This window comes from Dipodomys merriami, unplaced genomic scaffold (assembly GCF_024711535.1).
Source record: "Dipodomys merriami isolate MVZ:Mamm:240054 unplaced genomic scaffold, mDipMer1.0.p SCAF_1, whole genome shotgun sequence".
Lineage (NCBI taxonomy): Eukaryota > Metazoa > Chordata > Mammalia > Rodentia > Heteromyidae > Dipodomys > Dipodomys merriami.
Window position 1 is genome coordinate 20,164,227 of NW_027202270.1, and position 12,485 is coordinate 20,176,711.

The following is a 12,485-nucleotide window of genomic DNA, read 5'->3' on the forward strand; positions in this document are numbered from 1 at the left end:
ATTCCTGAATATATTTTTATAATTACTAACTACCTTTCAGAACTGTTTTTGAAGTTATGTAACATAACAATTTTAGATGTGATTTTGAAATATAGGAAAAATGCTAATTTTCTTTTGTTTCCCTGTTTTTTTTAAGTCTAATGTAACTCTAAGGCAGCTGGCAGAACTAAGAGAAAAATCTCAAGAGTGGATAGATAAGTCACCAATCCTCTTTAATTCCTTCCACCTGTTAAACCAGGCAATTCCAATGCTCCAGGTATGAGATGGTTGTTACTTGCTTTAGTTGGAAATAATTCTTTGTGATTTTATTCATCTTTATTATGTGAAGGCAACAACACAACATCCATATTTAATAGATTATAATTACTTCTTCTCTGGAGATGGGGTCCATCTAAGACTAGATAACAGATCTATCATTCACATTCTAAATTACCCTTCCCTCTTTTATGGAATCTCCTTTGTCTGTAACTCAGAGATAGTTATCTAACAGACTAGCCTACAACTAGTGACATAAATCAATAGTCTTTCTTTATCTATTTCTCTTCTTTTGATTGTATTGCTTTCTTTTTTTAATTTAATTTTATTTTATTTGTGAACATACTGTACAGAGGAGTTACAATTACATGGGCAGGATAATGCGTACATTTCTTACCAAGCATTGCAGCCTCCTCCTTTGTTTACCCTTCACATCCCTTCCCAGCTGTATTGCTTTCTTAACTGGAATTCCTACAGTGGTAACAGTCTGGAGAAAATTAAGTGCATGTTACATAGTTGTTACTAACTTCCAAATGTGTTTCTGTAGATTATACACACAATGTTCTCAGTGAAACAATGACATAGGAGCCTTAAATTCAAGGTCATGTAGGGAAGCAAATGTTTTTATACCCAGAGGAAAAAAATGTCCTAATAAACTGTCACCTGCAAAGCATAAACAAAGCTTCAGGTTTACTCAGGTGTAAATTAAAAGCTTAACATTGCAGCTCTAGAAAAAATGTACATTGCTAGGTCAGTATAATTTGCAATTCTTAAAAGATGAAGGCTTTTCTAAAGATATTGAAAATCACAGACAGAGCTATTAGCAACTAAATATCAAATGGCTGAGCTTGCCTACTTATCAACTAGAGGAAAGAAAATAGGCAGGAATGATGACAGTAGAAAAGTTGAAAACAGTGGTTTTCGTGGCAAAGAGAAGACCTTGGAAAAATGATGATGCTCTAGAATAGATTTTACAAAAGAAAAAAATGCTATTATTTTTTAATAATAATGCTTAGGAAGCTAAACATGGCATGAATGATTTGTATCAAATACTTTTGTTAGTATAATTATACTCAAAAATTGCTTTCCTCAGTCTTTGTTTTGGTCAACAAGTACATATAGTTATAAATGTAACTTGAATTTTAAAAAATAACAAGATAAACATGAAAATAGATACTTAATACATTCAGTACACATAAGATGAAGTAGGGGTGTGAATATGGCTTAGTGGTAGAGTGCTTGCCTAGCATGCATGAAGCCTCAATACTACATAAATAGAAAAAGCCAGAAGTGGTGCTGTGGCTCAAGTGCTATCCTTTAGCAAAAGAAACTCAGGGACAGTGCCCAGCCCCTGAGTTCAAGCCCAGGACTGACAACAACAAAAAGTATATAGGTGAAGTAAACTTTTCATCGGACTTTTCCCCATACTTTGCTATTTGATTTTTGACTTGAAGTTTAAGTATACCCATTTTAAATTACTTTTTCCAGCGACTCTCCAATAACAAATATTTCTTGAATAAAACTTTATTAATGTATGAATTATACTAAATGGAAGATTGCTCTTTTCTCCTAAAGCCATTTTTTTCTGTAAAGAAAAGAAAAAGATACACATAGTGATTTATTAAGGAAAGTTTTGGTAGCTAAAATGGAGAATTAACAAAAAGATTTATTCTGTGCATAATAGTCCCAAAGTACAGTAATGAGAATCTCTGAGACTGTGTTCACAGATTTTCATCTAAGGGAAGTATCTTTATTCTGACCTAGAACAAAATAAATTGCTTTTCTCAATTTTTGTTTTGTCGGCCATGGGGCCTGAACACTGGGCCTGACACTGTCCCTGAGCTCTTCAGCTCAAGGCTAGCACTCTACCACTTGAGCCACAGTGCCACTTCTGGCTTTTTCTGCTTATGTGGTGCTGAGAAATCGAACCCAGGGCCTCATGCATGCAAGGCAAGCACTCTACCACTGAACCACCTTCCCAGACTTGCTTTTCTCAATTATTGAAGAAATAAACATATACAGTTTAAGCTTTAAACATTTAACACAAAATATGGCTCAGAAGCAGAATACATGCTTAGCATGCACAAGGCTCCAGGTTCAATTCCCAGCAACATACAAGCGGTAACATACTTTTTCAAGATGCAATTATAAAACACATGAGAAACTCAAGTCAAACTCTTATCTGACAGTAGTCAGTGGAGTAAAAAGAGGCAGCAATACCTATGGCAGGAGTAAAAATATAAAACTTGTAGAATTTGAAGCAACTGTTACTTATTTATTCAATTGGTTGCATATTTATTTATTTTTGTTGGTCATGGTGCTTGAACTCAGGACCCACGTGCTGTCCCTGAGCTTTTTTGCTCAAGACTAGGCTCTTCTACTTTGAGCCACAGCTCTACTTCTGGTTTTCTGGTGGCCAATTGGAGATAAGAGTCTCACAGACTTTCCTGCCAGCGCTTTCTTTGAACTGTGAACCTCAGATTTCAGCTTTCTGAATACTTAGGAGCAACCAATGCATGCATGGCTGCAATTATTATTTTTTAACTTTCGGTGTTTCTATGGATTTAGGAAGCGATTTAAAGTCTTGTCACTAATTCATTCCTCCATCTTCATAGAGTTGCACTTTTTAGAGTTCAAACAGTATTGAAATAAGGCACAGTGTTTCAATGCTGAGTCATTACTTACCTTGCTCTTATAGAAAGGTAAGGACTTGGAAGAGCTAGTGGTGTGTGCTAAAAAAAACTCAGAGCTGAGTAGTTATTGAAATACAGACCAATTATGATGACAGATTCCATGTGGACATTGTGCTTGTTAAAAGTTGTTTTGATTTGCTTCAAGAATACAAAATTCAACCATGAACCACGTTAGTTATAGAATATGTTAAGAAATTTAAAAATGTAACCACTATGAAGAAAATGACTCTTAGGTTGAATATGATTTCCTAATGATGGTCAGCTCTGTCTGCTTTTAGTGATCTGCCCAATGTGTGATCATGGGAAAACAAAAATCTAGCCTTTCAACCTAGCATTATCTGCCACCTTCCTCTTTCTCTTTCTGCAGAGTCTTTGCAAGGTGATGTGTTGATAATCCCCAGTGGTGGTTACTTGGTTTTACTGTGGCTTTTCTTTTTTTGAGACAATGATTAAACATGTTTTCTTCTTTTTTTGAAACTGATTTGTATTGTATTTTTTTTAGAATACTCTAAGGAACCCTTTTGTGCAAGTTTTTGTGAAATTCTCTGTGGGACTTGATGCTGTTGAACTCCTGAAGCAGATAGATGACCTTGGTAAGTTCAGCTGTACAATCCTCTTATTCATTGTCGTGTCAGAAGTGTGAAAAACATTGTCTCCCTTTCTTCTGCATTTAGCTTTTAGTTAGCTAGTGGAAGAAATGTGAAGCCTTCTCCGGTTACCTATTTCAGATAGTAATGATTATTTGAACACTCATCTGCTTTTAGTTTCAATAATTGTACTGCTACATGCAAATTCACCTCTCATTTCAATCATAGGTAGGTATATGGAAGTAATAAGCACCTTTATCTTGTTTTGTCTTTTTTCATTTCTTGGTAATTTGATGCAAAGCACATCCTTAAGGACACAGGAAGAAGAAATTATTTATTTCAGACTACATTTTACATTTTATCCCCATTTAGCTCAATATCACTTAACTAATCCAAGATATAATTTGAAGGGTTTAGAGTTAACAAAAGAATGTGGAGGCTCCAGAGAAACTAAAATCAGTATTCAAGGTTGGGTTTTCCTCTCATGGTCATTTAAAAGGAACAGGCTGCAAAGGATCAAAGGAAATAGTGTGAACTTATGCATTCCCTCTGCCACATCCCCATCTTCAACCCAGAGGATGCAAGACATCTAATTCAGGCTGTGTCTGATTCACTGTTGCTATGCAACCATGAGTGTAAGGAAGAGACTGAGAGCATCAGAATTTCGCAGTAGCCCAGACAATGCCCCACCTCCCCCACCCCTTCCCTCCGGCACTGCTGGGACACAAATGACTTAGATAGTATACCAGTGGAGACGAATTATGCTCATATTTGTATATATCTCTAGAGCATATAATTGTATGTATTTTATGAATGTCAATTAAGGAAAGATATTAGAGGATTTATTCTCTTAAAATATTATTTGGATAAAGCATCATTTGATAACAATATCAGGATTACACTAAAAAGTTCTTATATAACTCTTATCACTCTTTACTTTTAAAATAAGAGATAAGGTTTAAATGTAAAATAAAGGCAAAATAAACATAGCAATGAGCCTAGTATGCTTGAGGCCCTAGATTTGCTCTCAAAAATGGAATATACATATAGATAGATATATACGCATACATTTATATATATACACAGATATATGTATACATTCATGTATATAATGTATATATGAAAATATATATGATTGAAATATATTGGTAAGACTGCTATGTATAATTACATATATAACTAACATCAAAGATACTTCATTACATACTTCAATTTTTGGAGAATTGGCTGCGTAGACATTTCTTTGATTCTGCCTATCAGACTTTCTAAAGAACCCTTTGTAATGTATTGATTTCCATTGGCCTCTAGCAGCTACTGTTCTACCAAATTTGCTCCTCCCCCACCAATGTTCACATCAAGGAAAACTTTTCGCTTTTAATTCAAATGAGAAAAGCATTTTAAAACTTTCCCTCTGTAAGAAACTTGGTCTCATTTTGAACAATGTGAGAGGCATATTTAGATTTGAGAGGAACGATTTGTGATGCTTACAGCTTTCTCAGTATTCATGATGATTGAATTAGTAAACATTTAATTATCCAAATGATTAGGTAATGTGCAATTTGTATTTACCCTTTGTCTGAGTTGATTCTTCACAAGGAATCATGAAATTGAAGAACAATCAAATCCACTTATTTCCAAAGTAACTACCTGAAAATTAAATGTTGATCATTTGTCTACATGACTATTAGATACCAAGAGATAATTGATATGAACATTTATTTATGTCCTTATTTATTTATTTTGTTTATGTATGTATTTATTTAGAGCCTAGCCCATGAGATTTCGAGTCTTGTGCATGCTAGGCAAACAATCTACCACTGCGCTATCTCCTCAGCCCATGTACTTTTATTTTTTAATCAACAATATTAGAAAGTAGCAAAGATTATCATGTATCTTAAATGTTTCCTGAGACTACCTTAATGAGCAGAGGAGATGATATTGTTTATTTCTTTAATACTTTCTACTGCACATAAGTTTTTTTTTCCTGTTCATATCACTGTGTACTTGTACATTCTTTGTACAAACCAGGCATTTTTGTTTCATTTTGGTTTAGTTCCTGTTTTTTTTGGGGGGGGGGGTTGCGTCCAGTCATGGGGCCTGAACTCTGGGCCTGGGTGCTGTCCCTCAGCTCTTCAGCTCAAGGCGAGCGCTCTACCACTTGAGCCACAGCGCCACTTCTGGCTTTTTTCTGTTTGCTTATATGGTGCTGAGGAATCGAACCCAGGGCCTCATGCATGCAAGGCAAGCACTCTACCACTGAGCCACCTTCTCAGCCCTTTAGTTCCTATTTTTGTGTATCAGTACTAGGACTTGAACTGGCAGCCTCAAACTCTTGCTTGGCTTTCTTTTGCATAACTGGTTATCACTTGAGTTACACCTCCAGTGCAGGATTTCACTGGTTAAAGAAGGAGACAGATGTGAGCTCCCAGCATTTATTTATTTAGTTGTCTATTTATTTATTTAGATCAGGTCTCTCTAGGAATGTAGCCCAAGCAGGCCTTTGGGATCATGACTTTCTTGGGACAATCTCCCAAATCCTGAGATTATAATAGGCATGTACCACCATGCTTGGATTCTGGTTAAGTAACTTAAGCTATCATTTCTAGCTCATAGTTTTCTTCCTAAAAGTGTGAAGGTGTTTTTATGTTTAATTTGTGGTGTTCTTTGTTAATTAGATTATAGAACAATATATTCTTTGTGTGAGTGCCACTAGTACTAGGGCTTGAACTCAGGATCTGGGTACCATCCTTGAGCTATTTTACTGAAGGCTGACAATCTACACCTTGAACCATAGCTCCACCTCCAGCTTTTTTGGTGGTTAATTAGAGATTAACAGTCTCAGATTTACCTGCCAAGGGTGGCTTCAAATAGCAATTCTTAGGTCTCAGCCTCCTAAGTAGTATTGAAGGCCTCCACCACAGGCATCCGGCAATGGACTTTTAAATTGCCCTGTTTCTTTATTCCAACTTGGGTTTTTCTGTATTTTTAACGAGCTCATATTCTTCTCAATGAATATTTGCAATATTTTCCAACATATAGGAGACTGGGTATTTTTAGAGTAAATTTAATGGCATCTCATTGTTTATAATCTAAATGAATGTTTAACATTTTCCTCAAAATGACTATTTTTTTCTGAGAATTGCTAGAATAAAGATTATAGTATGTCTTTCTCTTTTGCCTTTCTTCCTTAGACATCCTCAGGCTGACATTAGAGAACAACATTGACATCATTGATCAGCTTAATACATTATCTTCCCTGACTGTAAATATTTCCTCTTGTATACTCTATGACCGGATTCAGGGAGCCAACACAGTAGAGGAAATGGAGACAGAAGCAGCAAGTCTCTACAAAAACAATGAACTCTTTGGAAGTGAGTGCTATTCTCCCAGGGTTTGAGCTTTACTTTGTGTTAATATAGACCAAATGCTTTTCTTACTTCATTCATCTAGAACTCAAAAAAATAGTCAATCCCCTTTCAGAATTCTTACAGGTGAGAACTTTTCATATAGTCAGCCAGACATATTGTTTAAGTATCTGGAGCCTTCAACAGAAGTCTAATTTAACTGATCAGTTAAAATTAAGAATGAAAAGGATTACATGGTTAAAGGGTGAAGTTGAGTCCATCCTCATAGTCAAGATTATTCATTTAAAAGTAGGATGTTTTTGTAATCTTAATAAGTGGATTAGCGTGACATAGTTTATCTAGCCACTTAGTTTGAGATTATATTTTAAATTCCAAACTGGAACCTGTGAGGTTGATACCTCCTATTAGCCATTTTTTCTATAAATCAGAAATCAGAACCTACTATTGAGTTCCTAACTCAATTGACTATTTGGCTTCATTTACGGGTGCCCTCTGAACAATGAATAATGTCACCCATAAAATAAGCTTTCTGCTGTTGTTGATGTTTTATTTTTAGGTGTTATTTTTAAGCTTCCTTCTAACAGAAGTTGGCACAGAGGCCATGACTCTGAAAATGTCTTTCTTCCTCCTGTCGTAAAATACACCATCCGCATGAGTCTGAAGACCGCCCAGACGACAAGAAGCATCAGAACCAAGATTTGGGCTCCAGGGCCACACAATTCTCCATCACACAACCAGATCTATGGCAGGGCCTTCATTTATTTACAAGATAGTATTGAACGAGCCATCATTGAACTTCAAACAGGAAGGAACTCGCAAGAAATAGCTGTTCAGGTTCAAGCAATTCCTTATCCTTGCTTCATGAAAGACAAGTAAGTCTGGGACTCTTGTAAACCCTTTGTATGAATACTGGGGCTTGAACTCAGGGCCTGGGAGCTGTCCTTGAGCTTTTTTTTTTTTCTCTTGGCTAGTGCTCTACCACTTGAGCTACAGCTCCACTTCTGGCTTTTTGGTGATTAATTGGAGATAAGAGTCTCACAGACTCTCCTGCATTGTCTGTCTTTGCACTATGGTCCTCTTATCTCAGCCTTCAAGTAGTTAGTATTACAGGCCTGAGTCCCTAGTGTCTGGCTCTTGTAGCCTTTTAATGATCCACTATTTTATTAGTGTATATTAATTGAACAAGTGGTTTCACTGTGGTTTTTCATACATTACCGTACTGTCCATTGTTCAGCTAGCCCTGCTCTGTTACTTTGCCATTTCTCCATCCCTCCTCCTTCACTATTTTTAATAGCTTTCAGTGGGTTGTCTTGGGCTGAAACACAATATGATTCATTCACTCTCTTCAGTCCCTCTCTGGCTCTTCCTTTTCTTCATCCCCTCAAGTCAGTCCCTTGATTACAGTCCACTCTTGTGAGAACTCACCTCTGTTCATTTCTTCAAACCTATGCATGCAAGGGAAAATATTCAGCTAGTCTTTTCCATATACTTAGAAGCTAAAATAGTATATGCCTGGATGTTTCTTTAAAGAATAAGTACAGTACTCTGCTTCTTTATGGGAACGTGATTATAAGGCTGACATACATACATAAACTCTTTGTTACATCCAAACTTCTTTCAAATACAGTATTGTTCTACCCAACAAACTCACAAGTTAAATGGGATAATGAACTGTCCATCTCTCTAAATGAAACTGAAATCCATATGGTTAAATATTTGCCATATATAGAATACATTGCATTGCTTCTTCTGATTACAAATCCAGCATGTTCTGATTAAAAGTAGACCAAGATTAAAACACACACCAGTTGGAAGAAACATTACAGAAGACTCATTATTATTAATTCTAAAGCCAGAAACAGCATCAAGCATGGACCGACTCCAAGACAATATTCATTCAATAAATGTTCTACAAATGCCTATCCCATGCCAACTTCCCAAGAATATGTACTCAATCTTGTCCCTAAGTATCAGTGTTCTCTCCCCTGAACATCTCAGCTTTATGGTAGTGATGCATTTCAGCATGCTAAAGTGATCATAGATGTTAGTGACATCATGTTCTCTTAATACTTGTGTTTTCCTTGGGAACCTTGGAAGTAATTCTTTAGCCTGATGGATTTAACAGCAATGGCCTTGGGACTTTACTTTTGTGGAGCCCAACATGCAAAACAGGTGAATGTAGAGGTCCATTAGCAACTCCTACTTTATCTTAGCCCATACCAGGGCTGCAGTTGTCAGAATCATGACTCCCTGGACCACTAGCAGAGCAGCCCTTGGGGAAGTTGTTTAGCAAGCAAATTTCCAGCCCTATCCTGGATATGAAAAAATCAGATGTTGATGAATGGGGTCCAGAAATCTGGGTTTTAATAAGCTTTTCGAGTGCTTCCAATGTTCAGTCAAGACAGAGAACCACTGCACTTGAACTTTCAAGCATCCTGATCTAGAGACACAAGAAGACCTTTGGAGCCTGAGGATCGTCCTCTAGGTTTTCACACATTACCCAAGAAAAGACACTTCTATACCATTTGTGAAACATTTCCTTTTCAGAAAAACAAACAAACAAATTCTTTGCCTACATTTTAAATCAAATGTTTTGGACTTCATTGTATTTCTTTCTGGGAAATGTACTTTAATAATAACTGTGAGTTTCCTAGGATCATATACTGTAATTTTGGAATAAAGCTTTTAGTTAGAGAAAACAATCCATCATTTCATTTTAAATCTGCCTTTTATGGAGGAATTTAGTTTAGATGGAAGAGTTTTGAATGTTGCAATTATTGCTATATAATAAATATTTCCCCACACAGGATATATTCAGATGCACCCTAAACAATATGGAATTGTGTGTGTGTGTATGTGTGTGTGTGTGTGTGTGTGTGTGTGTGTGTGTGTGTGTGTGTGTGTGTGTGTGTGTGTTTATGCCAGTACAGGGGCTCGAATTCAGTGTCTGGGCACTGTTCCCTAGCTCTTTTGCTCAAGGCTAGCACTTTACTACTTGAGCCACAGCCCCACTTCAAGCTTTTTGCTGGTTAATTAGAAATAAGGGTCTCATGTACTTTCCTACCAGGCTTGCTTTGAACTGTGATCCTCAGATCTCAGCCCATTGAGTAGCTAGGATTATAGCTTTGAGCCATTGGTGCCTGGCACTTCACTTAATATAGTAATATTATCCAATAGTTCAGAACTATGTTTTTACTCTTGTAGCATGACAGTAAGAAAACGATGGGCCCATTGTTAAGTCAGCTACCCACTTCATAGGTAATGGGGTAATATCAATTGTCATTCTTGATTTCCAACTAGAAGTATAATTTCAGTAAAAGTGGGAGGGTATTCATTGCATATTGTGGTCTACCAGGGTGATATTCATGTTAGTCACTGGATTCTTTTGTTTCTGTTTTTGTCTTACAGCTTCCTAACCAGTGTCTCTTATTCTCTTCCAATTGTGCTCATGGTTGCCTGGGTGGTATTTATAGCTGCCTTTGTAAAAAAGCTTGTTTATGAGAAAGACCTTCGGCTTCATGAGGTATGTTGGGAATCTTCCCTTGTTATGAATAAGTCCTATTCAAAGAACAGCTAATTACTATGATTTTCACCAACCTCAGAATGCCTAACCTATACCTTGTAGATTAGATAGGAAGACAAACATTTTACAAACCACAAAGGCAGCTTTATTTTGTTTGCTCGTAAAGTGACACAAAAGTCATTTAACCAGTACTTCTGAAAAACAAACTCTGAATAACTTTGAATAAACTGGGAGTACAAATTTAATCACGAGTAATTTTGCCTACAAAAATTACCTATAGAACACAGGATCTAACAAAGGAAGTTTAAATAACAGCAATACTAACAATTAAGCCAGAAATTGTTGGCATGGTAACTAAGCAAGTTCAAATGTAGATATAGATATAACCAAAGATATAGACTTGTGGCTGATTTGAGCTTTCGAGAAAAACATTCTTTCTAGTATACTTTGTCTTCTTCAATTACCTTCTCCTTTATTCCCCGGTGACTCCTAAGTTTTGGAATCGAAGATTTCATGTTATGCTAGTGATGAGGTTAATAATATTATAACTATTGAAAGCTGGATCTAGAGTGTGGAACATGATCTTATCTTGGGCATACATCTTATCATTAACCCCAAATCCAAATACGTTACCTCCTTTAAGAATTTATGATAAAGCATTGTGTAGTTGTTAGATTGTATCAGAATAGAAATTAATTTATCTGCTGATCATGTAATGAGTCCATTCTTATGCTCATTTGCAGAATAGGAAGGAAGTTGAAACATTTCAAAACCAAGACACAATAATTATTGTAAGATATAGCTGGAAATCTGAAATAATGAGGTTAAAGTAATTTTAGTCAGTGTGTACATTTCAGGCGTATGTTGCCAATGCTTCTAAGCAATTAGTTATTACTCTGTACAAGACATACATCACACCTTCCTAGTTTTGGTTCAGTTTCAGGATTGTAGAATTGTAAGCCTAGTTCCTCTCTCTCTCTCTCTCCTCTCTCATCGTTCTCTCCGACCCTCTGTCAGTACTAGGGCTTGAACTTTTGCTCTCACCTAACTTTTTTGCTCACTGAGCTCTCTCACTTGAGACACATGTCTACTTTTGTGTATTTCTGATTAATTAGAGATAAGAGTCTCAGATTTGTCTGCCTGTCCTGACTTCAAATCAAGATTCTCAGATCTCAGCCTTCTGAGAAGCTAGTATTACAGGTATTACAGAGCCACTAGTAAAGCTACACTTCGTGTGTTTATACTTGAAACTGGTTTCTGTCTTAATAGTTCATATTTTTTATTTCAGTTACAATTTTTAATTTCAGTTACAATTTGGTGTACACCCCATCAAATAGTTTAGATCTGCTATGTTGATTATACTACACAGTAGTTTACTGGTTGCAGTTTTGAATCTTGGATCCATATCTCAGATCCTATTTTGTCACAAACCCCTACCTCATAACTCTCTGGGGTTTCTGGTACTCAGAAGTGAATCTTCACAGATTAAAGGAAAACTTTGAAGCAGAAAACTTGCAGAAACTGATTTGTGTTTTCTATTTAAAAATACATATCTAAAATAGATATTTTAAGGTAAAAAGTATTATTTGTGACAGCAAACCTAGACATATGAATGTATGTCTCTACACATACCTGTATGTTATTCACACGCATATTTTGTGTTAGAAATAATTGTATTTGTATGCGAGTATGTATGCCACCAAAAGATATCAAAGTCATAATGAAGTTTCTTTCCATTGAAAGTACACTACATTCATTTCTGTATGAAAACACTGCAGTGCTGGGAACTAAACCCAGGTCTTCATATTTGCTAAGCAAGTAGCTAGTTTTTATTTGGTAGCTTTATACCTTCTTTGGGATAGCATCTACTATTAAATTTTAACCCAACTCAAAGTAATCTGGTAGAAAAATTACTGAACTTGAAATCAGTGCGTCCATTTCTAAGTAGACTTAAGTCCAATCTCTTAAGCTCTTTGAGTTGTTTTATTTAGATTTCACTCAGATGACATTTCCAGACACCAGATATCTCAAAATAAAGGAGATACTTATTTTTTATTTGTAT

The 12,485-nt window shown here is 36.0% G+C and overlaps 1 protein-coding gene across 2 annotated transcripts in view; it reads left to right on the forward strand.

The window, feature by feature from the left end:
* Abca12 (ATP binding cassette subfamily A member 12) overlaps positions 1-12,485 on the forward strand; it is a 179,343-nt gene that overhangs the window by 115,066 nt on the left and 51,792 nt on the right. For both annotated transcript variants that reach the window (XM_070027397.1, XM_070027486.1), the window contains exons 19-23: positions 137-256; positions 3,451-3,541; positions 6,727-6,906; positions 7,457-7,772; positions 10,309-10,423. In XM_070027397.1, coding sequence (XP_069883498.1) covers positions 137-256; positions 3,451-3,541; positions 6,727-6,906; positions 7,457-7,772; positions 10,309-10,423 — 822 coding nt within the window. The remainder of the gene's footprint in view (positions 1-136; positions 257-3,450; positions 3,542-6,726; positions 6,907-7,456; positions 7,773-10,308; positions 10,424-12,485) is intronic.